Source organism: Motacilla alba, chromosome 13 (assembly GCF_015832195.1).
Source record: "Motacilla alba alba isolate MOTALB_02 chromosome 13, Motacilla_alba_V1.0_pri, whole genome shotgun sequence".
Lineage (NCBI taxonomy): Eukaryota > Metazoa > Chordata > Aves > Passeriformes > Motacillidae > Motacilla > Motacilla alba.
In genome coordinates, this window is record NC_052028.1 from 11,880,039 (window position 1) to 11,891,297 (window position 11,259).

At 61.4% G+C, this 11,259-nt stretch overlaps 2 protein-coding genes across 3 annotated transcripts; both read left to right on the forward strand.

Moving 5' to 3' along the window:
* The first annotated feature begins 1,497 nt into the window (after window positions 1-1,497).
* On the forward strand, window positions 1,498-3,384 carry SMIM3 (small integral membrane protein 3). 2 transcript variants are annotated; one of them, XM_038150067.1, is made up of 2 exons: window positions 1,498-1,694; window positions 2,379-3,384. In XM_038150067.1, exon 2 carries the CDS (start codon window positions 2,380-2,382, stop codon window positions 2,557-2,559), a length of 180 nt encoding a protein of 59 aa, XP_038005995.1. In that variant the 5' UTR covers window positions 1,498-1,694; window position 2,379; the 3' UTR covers window positions 2,560-3,384. The 2 variants fall into 2 exon arrangements, with proteins under 2 accessions (XP_038005995.1, XP_038005994.1); XM_038150066.1 differs by having other exon boundaries at window positions 1,522-1,676.
* A 4,543-nt stretch (window positions 3,385-7,927) lies between these two features.
* Window positions 7,928-10,681, forward strand: GPX3 (glutathione peroxidase 3). The gene is made up of 5 exons (XM_038150316.1): window positions 7,928-8,112; window positions 9,118-9,271; window positions 9,484-9,601; window positions 9,757-9,856; window positions 9,947-10,681. Exons 1-5 carry the CDS (start codon window positions 8,026-8,028, stop codon window positions 10,169-10,171), a joined length of 684 nt encoding a protein of 227 aa, XP_038006244.1. The 5' UTR covers window positions 7,928-8,025; the 3' UTR covers window positions 10,172-10,681.
* The last annotated feature ends 578 nt before the right edge of the window (window positions 10,682-11,259 follow it).

Consider the following 11,259-nt stretch of genomic DNA (forward strand, 5'->3'; position numbering starts at 1 on the left):
AAGGGGGCGTGGCCGGGCCCTCAGTGCCGCCGAGCGCCGCCCCTGCCGTGGGCTGCGACACCTTCCCGACACCTCCAGCCCGGCCTTGGCCACTGCCGGGGCTGGGGCAGCCGCAGCTGCTGTGTGCCAGTGCTCCCCACCCCCACAGAGAAGGATTTCTCGCCAGTATCCCATCTGTCCCCGCCTCTGGCAGTGGGAAGCGCTTCCATCGTACCCCGTCACTCCGAGCCCTTGTCCCCAGTGCCTCTCCAGCTCTCCTGGAGCCCCTTTGGGCACTGGAAGTGGCTCTGAGGTCTCCCGGAGCCTTGCCTCCTCCAGTTTTCCCGGCCTGGCTCCGGAGCAGAGGGGCTCAGCCCTCAGAACATCTCCGTGGCCTCCTCTGGGGTCACCCCAGCAGCCCTGAGTCCTTCTCTGGCCCAGAGCTGGACGCAGCTCAAGTGGGTCTCCCCAGAGCAGAGAGGGTGATCTTTTCACACCACAAAGGTGGTTTCTCTTCAGTCTCATGTCCACTAAGACAGGATCCTGACAAGAATGAACATTCCCATGCCGTGGGATCAGCAGGAAAGCACAAGCTCTGTAGATGCTCTGCTGCGTGCTCGGAGGGCAGAGCTGGCACCAGCAAAGCCCTCCCAGTGTGCTGCTGGACAGCCCAAACAACAGAGCCAGCCCGGCCTGGCACGAATCCCCCACCCTCACCCCGGGATCCATCCCCACACGGCGCCTGCGGTCAGTCCCTGCCCTCTGCCCGCTGCTCGCAGCTCCACAGGAAAGCCCTGTCCATGAGGATCTGCCGCTGCTCCTGATAAAAACCCCAGGGTTTTTATCCGCCTGCAGCAGCTGGAGGGGAGCGCGGCTGGGAGGGCAGGGAAGGCTGCCTGTGCGCTGCTCCCGGCACAGCTGCGTGTCCAGGAGAGCCTGGAGGCCAGGGCTGTCTTGGGAGCATGTGGTAGGGCTTTCCACCACCAGAAACCCGACAGGTTTCCCTGGAAAAAGGCAGGAGTGAAAGGTGCAGTGTGTGGCTCCCACTGCTACTGACACTGAGCCTGTGTCCCTGAAGGAAAGTCGGAGCATCCCATCTTAGTTTTGCCATTCAGCATCACCAGTGGAGTGGAATATTCCACTGGGCAGCAGAAACAGCCTTCCCAGCCGGCGGGCTGAGCTCTGTGCCCTCTCTGTCCGTGTCTCTGTAAATCACCGTGCCCGAGCCCTGGGCACTGCGGGCACCTCGCTGCAGGCGGCCATGGAGGCTCGGGGCAAGCAGGTGCCTGTAACCCTGCTGAGGCAGGAGGGGGACGGTAGGGAGGGCCCTTTGTTAAGGACTATGAAGCGAAATGTCCCCACAGTCCCTCCCTGAGACCTTCGTGTTCAGCTCCAGAGGCACTCCCCCAGTGGAACCCCAGTGGGTGGGATGAGGTGGAGTGTGTTCTTATTTCATCCCGGTGAAGAAAAAACGTCCTGCTTTGCTTTACCTTTCTTTCCTTCCTTCCCTCCTTCCCCTTCCTCCTATCCCCTTCCCCTTCTTCTCCCCCCCGCCGTCCCCCGCGGGCCGGGCCGGGCCGGGCGGGGCCGGGCGGAGTCTGTCTCTCCCGGCGGGATCTGCCGCTGCCCGCGCTTCTCGCAGGAGCGGGAGCCGCAGCCGCCTTCGGAGTGGGTGCCCGAGCCTGGCAGCGCCGCAGGTGAGGGGGTGCGGGCAGGTAGGACGGGCAGGGCACGGGCAGGGCAGAGACAGGGCACAGAAGGGCACGGGCAGGGCGGGCAGGGCACAGAAGGGCACGGGCAGGGCGGGCAGGACACCGAAGGGCACGGGCAGGGCACAGCAGGACACGGGGAGCTGCCGCCTCTCCCCCCAGCATCGTGTCCCCCGCTCTCGAGGTGCCGGGGCAGGACGGGGGCACAGCCGCGGTCCCCGGGGAGGGGGTCCCCGATCCCCAGCCCCTCCGTCCCCTCCGTCCCCTTCAGCTGGTGGATAACTCCGTGACTCAGCACGAGGTGCGGGTGGGGGGACACACACGAGGCTCCCCAGAAACGAGGGGGGCTCCTGGCTGACCTGACCCCACCGTGTCCCCACGTGATGCTAGACCGGTGAGCGACCAGCGGGACACCCGGTTGTGGCTTCCCTTTATCAGTTCCTATAACAAACAGTAGCAATTAATAGGGAAGTTTTTCCCTGGGCTTTTATCCAGTGCCTTTAAAGCCTGCTGTAAATCCTGTGGGTAATTGAAGGAGCCTTTAACAAAGGCTCTCGAATGAGCCCAAGGTGAAAGCTGGACCTGGCCACAGGGGTGTCCCTGGAGAGAGCAGCAGGAGACTGGGGGGGACTCTGGTTAGGGGAGGGATGGAGGGGGCTGCCCCACCACCCCTCTGCCTTTTCCTTGCAGGATGGACCTCCCTCACCTCAGGAGTACTACCGACCTCCCCAAGCACATCCTGGATATCTGGGTCATCGTGTTGATCATCCTGGCCACCATCCTCATCATGACAGCGCTGGTGCTGTGCCCGGCCACCGCCGTCATCATCTACCGAGTCCGGACACACCCCACGCGCAACGGCATCGTGTGAGCCACGGGCACGGGGGCACGGCCAGCTCGCTGGGCTGCACGGGGGCTACGGCCATGGCACCCCGTGCCAGGCACCTTGACAGGGCACCCTGAGAGCTGGAGCCTGGCCAGGAGCTGGAGTGGGCCAGCACCCGGACCTGCTCCTGTAGCTGGCTCTCTCTGGGTACCCACTGCTCATCTTGCCCACTGAGCTCACGGGGACTGTGGGAGAAATGCCAGCGTGGGCAGCAGTGGGGAGAGGTGTGACTTTGAGGACACATCCAGCTGGAAATATCTCACTCCCGTGAGGGAGGCAGGCTGGTCTCGCCTTCACTGGTGACACTGTCTCCTCCCAGGCAAGCAGCAAGGAGTGGAAATGCCTGACAAAGTTATTTCTTCTTTGGAGTCTCAGCTGTCAAGGTGGTTGGGGAAGAAACCGTCAAAGCAAGATGGATGTGGCTTCTGGTTGTGCATTTAGTGCTTGGCTAAAAGCATCAGTGACAGAGCTTGTGCTGGCTGCACAGCAGATGTGCAGCTGGCACCAGCTTCTCCTCTACCCATTATCTGCAGAAATGGGAGGAAAATCCTGCAGGACTCTTGGTTCCTCTGGGTCTTGTGGGGCAGAGGAGTGTGTGCAGTTCCTGCCAGCCCCCCTGTCTGCACGCTGGCTGCGCTCCCCACTCATGGTAGTGAGAGCTCCCACTGTTTGCCCAGCACACCAGCCCTGCTGGGGAGTCTGTGCCTGCCTCACCTGGGCAGGTAAAGCGGGAGGAGCAGGTTTGTGCCCAGCCAGTGGCAAGGGATCACGTAAGCTCTTTGTTATGAAATAAATGGACTTTATCCTTCATGTGAGTGTGGTGTGCAGCTCTGTCCACACTGTGGGTGGTGTCTGGCTCTGCAGGATCTGGGATACTCTGAGATCAGCCTCTCCAGAAACGCTCCCTGCTCTGACCTGCTGCACTGCCTTGCCTCAAGGTCCCTGGGTTCTCCCCAGCCTTGGAGCCCAACAGGGAGCTCACTGCCAGCCCAGCCCCACGCTCCAGGAGGGCAAACCTCAGTCTGGACACGGTGGGTGGGAAGGATCCCTCAGGACTTTCTGACAGTGGTTGTGGCTGTTTTTCTCCCACTCGGGTGACTGGCACCACTTCCTTCACAGCAGCCTCGTGCTGGGTCAGTGTGGCAGGAGCCCTGGGGCTGAAACGGTGTCTTGGTGACTCACAGCAAGGAAGGTCACAAAATGAGCAGCATGAATCAGGAAGGATGTGGGGAAACACTACGGTGATGCTGGTGGGAATTGTTTAAATCCTATTTTCTGTGCTGAAAAGAGCAACCAGCCCTGCAGGGTTGGAAGCCCTGTGTGCCATCCCTGTGTGGCTTGATCCTCAACAGCCAGACTGGGGTTTGCATTGGGTGGTGGGGCTGGAGGGGCTGGAGGGGCTGGAGGTTCCCAGGGAATCAGGACCTTGGGCAAACACTTCCCACCTTGGGGAGGGAGCCTAGCACAGGGCTGCAGACCCTGGGGAGCAGAAGTGCCTGCAGTGGAGCCACTGGCTGTGGTTGTGCTAGGAGGGAGCAGACACTTATTCCTTGCCCAGCCAAAAAAAACATATTTCTGTTTTGAGTTGTCAACTCTCTCTTCCCCTCTCGAGCTGCAGAGTTTGAGGCAAATAACCAGAGTTATTGTCCTGTTTTTCTTCCTCTCTCCCTCCCTTGCTGGCACGGTGCAGCGGCAGCTGGAGGACATTACAGATGTGCAGGGTGGGAGCAGCCCTGGCTCTGCTCTCCCCCATGCTCCACCCCAGCATTGCTTCCCTGGGGACAATGTGGGGATGGCCAGCAGCACCAGGAATTAGAGCTGAGCAGCTTTGCTAGGAGAGGAATAGGGGAGAAGCTACAAACATGGGAGTGGTTTGGGAAGGAAGCCTGGTTCGGAGCAAAACACAAGGAAAAACATGGAACACCTTCCCCCCATCCATGCAACCACACAGGATTGCTGTTCCCACCTCTGCCTTCCCCTTGTCAAGAGCAGCAGAGGGAAGTGAGAGATTTCCTTTCTTGGTATGAATTTCTGGGAAGTTTCAAACCCATGGCAAACATTTCCAGGAAAGGCCTTGGAAAGATGGGTTTGCTCGTAACAACAACAAACATGGAGCTAAACGGCAGCCGAGGTAAAGCAGGGAGAAGTCACAACATTTTTTAAAGCATTAAGATGGCGGGGAATGAATTCAAACTGGATTTCCAACACTGTCGAGTTAGAAATTCCTCCCCGAGGATGGAGCGAGATAACCAAATCCTCCTGTGACCCTGGCTTCAGTGCCTGGACAGTGCTGGAGCTCGGAGGCAGTGTTTGCGTGGAGTTTGGCCAAGGAAAAATGCCTTTCTGTTGAGAAGCAGGCCCTGCTCCGGTGACGCTGCAGCAGGCAGGGTGATGTGGGCACTGAAGTGATTCAGCATCCACTGGGATGCTTCCCTGGAGGTGCTGGCGTGTGCCAGGAGCTGGCTGCTGGCCCGTGGGGGCTGCTGCTGGGGCAGGCAGATGGGGCAGAAGGGAGGAGACACAGGATGCTGGCTCTCGCCTTGCCTCTGGGCAGCCTCCCTTTGCAGGGGGAAAGGGGCACAATGGGCCAGGGGCATTCTACAGGGAGCAAATCTCCTGGAAAAGGAAAGGATGGCAATGCTGGAGGGGGCAGAGCACATAGCCTGGGGGCTGTGGGGGCACTCGGGAAGGGGGACCCCACTCCAAAGGGTGCTGGGCACCATGCCCAGCAGGGAGGCTGCTGCTGGACCAGGGCAGTGTGTGGGAGCACAGGGGCTGGGGCAGAGCAGCGAGGGCTGGGAGAGCTGGCAGCCTGGAGAAGCCTGGTGCTCAAAGAACTGGGACCTCTCGCCTGGCAGAGCTTGCTTTGCTTTTGCTTCCCGTCGCACACTTAGAACAAAGGTTCAGAGGTTGCCCTGGGATTGATGCCAGGCCAGGCTGCCAGAGGGAAGCTGCACTGCTGCTAGCCAGAGCAATGCTGCCTGCTGCTGTCCAAGCTCCCTGCCACTGTCCTGCCACGCTGCTGGCACCGTCCCTGTCCCTCTGCATGAAAACACCTCTCGGTCAGCTTTGGGATAACCCCAGCAGGCAGCACTGGATGGTCCCCACGCTGCTGTCACATTCCCTGTGCTCAGCTGGGGCCCTGCAGCCTGGCACAAGGTCTCTGCAGCCCCAGCACGTGGCTCAGGGGACACCAGGGAGGCTGGTGGCAGTGGCAGCATGGGGGCCGGGGAGCTGGAAGCGCCTGGCCCCCCGCCCCGGACTCCTGCCAAACATCTGCAGCAGGAAGGAGCTGGCTCCCACCCGGCTCTGGTGGAAAAACAACTGAGCAGGACGGTTCGTGTGAGGGTCAGCCCGCCCTGCACGGCTGCTTTTTGGGGTGGGGGACTCCAATCCTGCAGCGTGCAGCCTCCAGCACAACGTGGCACAGCATTGGGAACACTGGGTGACATGCCCGGGATGCCAGGGAAGCTCAGTGGCAGAGAGGGAATGCACTGGCCATGTCTCATTAACTCCTTCCCCATTCCCAACCTCCACCAAGGCTGATTTGGCACTTGGACCCAAGGAGGTGGGACTTGGATGAACGGGTCCCTTATTTTTATTTTGGTTTCACGAAAACGGAGTTCAGGAGTGACTCAGACTTTCACTGCTCATGGCAGGGATCAGGGACACGTGGAAGGGACAAAACCACACTGTGCCACACACCACTATAACTGGATGTGGGTGGCTGTTCCTGTGGTGAGAAATATGGGGCAGGGAGCACGGTCCTGAGCAGCTCCCCAGGCCTGTCCCAGCTCTGTTGCAGGAGGTGGCTCAAGCCCTGCTCAGGCTCAGAAGTGTGAGCTGTGTTGGGGAGCACAGCACTGGGCACACGCTGGTCCTTGTTGGCTGCAGGAGGCAGAACGTGCAGGCCAGGAGCTGCAGCCCCATGGCCTCAAACCTCCCTAGAGCCGGGGAAGTAGATGGGGAGGGTCAAACCTTGGATATTGGCTCCTACAGGTTTTGGCAAGGAGCCACCTCGCTCCACTCACAGCTCCACAGCCATATCTGTGAGAGTCAACTGGAGCACCCCTGTGGCTGGCCTGGCTCTTGGCATGTTGTGATGGGCTCTGTGCAGTGCCCAGGCAGGGGCTGAGCATCCTGAGGGTTTGCCCGGACCTGGGGAGCACCCCACACTGCTTGGGGTCCAGGCAGGGCAGAGCTAAGCCATTCCCCCAGTAGCAGTGCAGGTTTAAAGTTTTGGGAAATGCTGCCAGTGACAGAGAAACCCACAGCTCCCCTGCTCCGTGGCTTTTCTGTGTGCCTGGGAGATGGACCCAACCCCCAGCCCTCCCACGCCAGCTGAGGCTGCAGTTGGGGCCTCACAACACCAGCATTTCCCAGGACATGGTGTTCCTTCTGGCGAGGAACACGGACTGGGAGACTGCTCCCAGCTTCCTTTTAACCCATGGCCTCACTCCCCTTCCTTGATGGCATCTCCAGCAGCTGGCTCAGTGACAGCATCGAGGCAGGGCTGACCCTGCTTTCTAGTAAAGCCAAACCTCATGCTGGCACTCATGGTCCCCCCAGGGCTCACCCCCTGCTACCTCCACCCCAGGCCAGCCTCACCCCAAAACCACAACTCCCCCAGCTCCCCTCCAGCCAGTTAATTCTCCCACTGAATAATTTTTTGGGGGGATTTCAGGGAATTTACACCTCACCACGGATATTTTCCTTGGAGACAGCCCAGGGTAAATGTTCACATTCCTTGGCTAAGCAAACAGGACCCTGGAAACTCCTGCCCCTGGGGACACCCAGCAGTGCCCTGCCCTTGACCCCAGCAGGGTCCCCGAGCAGCCTCAGCCCTTGGCAGGAGGGATCCTCCTCCAGAGCTGCCTCTAGCAGCGCCTTCCTCTGCCGGGCACACAGGAGAGGAGCGGGATCAGCCTTCCCCAGCCTTCCCCAGCCCGAGCAGCATCGGGGGGCACCCAGCGAGCCCCAGTCCGGTCTCCCCGAGGCTGCTGCCGGGGGGTTTGGTCCCTGCTCCTCGGGTGCCAGCACCCCACTTGGGGGGGAAATGCCACCCTGGCTGGGTGGCCTGGGCAGGATGGGGCACCTCCTTCCCCCCTTCCCCCGATATCTCTCCCCCCACCCTGCGGGTTTAATCCCGGCTCGGGTAACACGTTGCATAAACCCTCGGCACATGCCGCTGCCCCGTGTCCCCCTGGGTGCCCCGGGTCCCCGCCAGGCCGTGGTGCCACCCCCGGGCGGTGTCCGTCCGTGTGTCCGTGAGTCCGTCCCAGAGCCCACACGGTTAACGCGGGCCCGGCCCCCCCGGCCATTGGCTCCCCCCCCGCAGCCCCGCAGCTATTTCTCGGCCGCCGGCCTCCGAGGTGACAGCAGGCGACAGCGCCGCTTGTCCCGGCCGCTCGCCCCGGGCTGTCGGGGGGTGCTGGCACCCCGCACCCAGCCATGGGGGGCTGCTCCCGCAGCAGCTGGATTTTGCCCCTTTTCTTGGCTGGGCTCGTCCAGCTGGGGCGAAGTGAGGAGAGGGAAAAGGTAAGAGGAGGGGGACACCCCCACGGGGCGGTCAGGGGGGTTTAGGGGGTGTGTGACACCCTGGGGACGCGCCTGTTCCCCAGGCTCTCTGCAGGACTCCCCGGGGCACGGGTGGAGCACGGCGGCCCCGTGAGCCCCCCTCCTTCCCCCTACAACCCCGTTGCCTGGATCACGGGGAGATTTTCTGAGTTGGTTCTTGCCAAGGGCCAAGAATCTCTGTCCTGGAGTTGGGGACAAAGAGGGACAGAGCCATGTGTCCCCCAAGTGACCTCCCCAGGGGCAGAGCACGGGGGCTCTTTTCCCTGCAATGTCCGGGTGGGTTCCCCCATGTCGGGAAGGTGTGGAACCCCCCGTGTCCCCACAGCCCAGCGGGCAGGGACCCTGCCACCCCCCCAGCCAGCCTCCCACCTTGCCCCAGGGACCCGACAGTCCCACGGAGCCTTCATTCCTCGAGTGCAGCCCCTGTGATTTCACCTCTTGCCAGCTCCCAAAATAGACCCTCGGTGGCACTTGGCTGAGCCTGGATACCCTGGCGGGGACAGGAGGTGGGCTCCTCTTGGTTAACCCTTGTGGCCCCGACTGCTGGGGCTGCTCCAGCCCGACCATTCCCGACCCTGCACCCCCTGCCCTGCTCCTGTCCCCCAGGGCTTCCAGGGCTGGTGGGTCCTGCTCGCTTGCCCACAGCCTCGGGATTCTGGTGCTGGCCTCCCCCGTGCTCCGGCTGTTTTGCAGCCACTCGCCTTCCTGGTGCTCCCTGCTGGGTAAACATTCCCCCAGCTGCAGCCAGACCCCCGTGCATCCGCATGCCCCTGCCAGCCTGTCCCAGCACCGCGACCTTGGCACGCCGGAGCGTGGCTGCTGCCAGCGGCATTCAGGGCAGGGGACACAACGCTGGCAGCCATCCCTGCAGCAGGCTGGCCCCATTGCCCTGCTGGCCGTGGGGATGGGGAACAGGGTGGCTGGCAGCCCCCAGCCCGCTCCCACGGGATGCTCCTCGCCCCACAGGTGGACTGCTACCACTCGGTGAACGACACCATCTACAACTACGGGGCCCTGACCATCGATGGGGACGAGTACATCCCCTTCGAGAGGTACAAGGGGAAGACGGTGCTCTTCGTCAACGTAGCCACATACTGAGGCCTGACCCTGCAGTATGTTGGTAAGGGTCTTGCAGGGCACGGGCAGCTCGGGCTCAGGGCAGGGCCCAGGAGTGCTGCCTTTGGCACAGCCCCATGGTCCGTTCTGCTTCGGGGAGCTGGGGAAGGGTTAATGCCTGCTCCCCAGGGCCTGGCCTGATCCCAGATGGTAAGTGCAGGTGTGCAGGTGTGCCCAGCCCTCTGCTAACCCGCTTCTGGCTCTCCTTTCATGCAGAACTGAATGCACTACAAGATGAGCTGAGAAACGAGGGGCTCGTGGTCCTCGGTTTCCCCTCCAACCAATTTGGGAAGCAGGAACCTGGCCAGAACTCAGAGATCCTCCCTGCGCTGAAGTGAGTACTGTGGTGGGGGCTGTGGGACACCTCTTCCCCCGCAGTGCGAGCAGAGGCTGCAGCTGCTGCTGGCTCTGGACCCAAACAAGGGGTTTGGGGTCCTGCAAGCACCCAGAGCTGTCCATTGCACAACATCCTGTTCCCCTGCCTTGTAGGTATGTCCGGCCAGGAGGTGGCTTTGTTCCCAACTTCCAGCTGTTCCAGAAAGGGGATGTGAACGGGGCCAAGGAGCAGAAGATCTTCACCTTCCTGAAGGTGGGTGCTATGGCAAGGGGAGATGAGGGGGACAGAGCCAGTTTGCTTTTTGGAGGGACAAAGGAGTGATGCATTGGCTCCCCATTGCAGAACGCCTGTCCCCCGGTGGCGGAGGACTTTGGGAACCCCAACAGGCTCTTCTGGGAGCCTCTGCGGAACCATGACATCAAGTGGAACTTTGAGAAGTTCCTGGTGAGCCCCGAGGGCGTGCCTGTCATGCGCTGGTACCATCGCACCAACATCGCTGTCGTGAAGAAAAACATCATGACCTACCTGAGGCGGCGGCAGCAGAACAACGATGAACAGGACCAGTAGAGCCTCAGGCTGCTGGCATGAGGGCCAGCATGCCCCCAGCTGTTTCCCATTCCATTTCCTCCCCAGATGTTCCCCAGCAGCAGGAATCATGCCCTGTTCCCTCCATTGCTCCTGTCTCTGGCACCCTCCAGTCAGGATGCTGGGCTGAGGATCTCATGGCAGAGACCGCAGCGATGGCAGTGAATATCCCAATATACCTGTGTCCCACCTCCACCCCTGGTGGTGACATCCCCTGGCCTCCAGCCTGCTCCTCCTCTCCACCATCCTGGGCAGTGGGAGGATGCAGGGGCTGGCTGTCCCTGGAGGAGACCACATCTCCATGAAGGCCTGGCCCGAAAGCCCCTGGCTGGGGCGGGCCTGGCCTGAGCGTGCCGAGCACGGAGCAGCTCTTCAGTGCATTCAGGCTGCCCGTGGTCCTGGCACACAGACGTGCTGCTCTCCTGCCTGGGGGTGGCCGGCCCCTCACCAACCCACCACAGAAACACCAAATAAAGGCTCTGCAAATGTGCAGCTCCACGTGTTGGCCAGGGGTAGGGGAGGTAGAGTTGGGGGCACAGTGGCCAGCCGGGGGGTAGCAGTGCCTGACTGGAGAAACTCAATTTTTTCCACACTAACTGCAGACATGGACTTATCATCACAGCCCAGCATTTGGGGACAGGATGGGGAGTGAGTGCAGAGCACAGGTGGGCAAAAGGGGCTGGAGGTAGGACCAGGGACAATCACCGCTGAGGAGCATACTGGAATCCTGTGCCTCCTGCTGTCACACCTGTGACAGCCACACTTACAGGAACTGGGTTGTGTTTGTTTTTCCCCCTCCAGACCTATTTTGTGGAGCAATATTTGCTGTGTGCAATGTGAAACACTGTTCCCAGGAGCACTGCTGCATGGAAAGGCAGAGGGGACAGCAGGGGCTTCCCTGCCCTGGCAGAGGTGGGGGCAGAAAAGGGGAGGGTGAGGGGCTGAGCTCAGCACACAGAGGGAGGTGGGGGCATGCACTTGGGGCAACAGATCCTGGGGTGCCCAAGGAAGGGTTGGGGTCCCCTTGCATTCAATCTGTCTCCAAGCACATCGGGACCAACAGCCCTGGT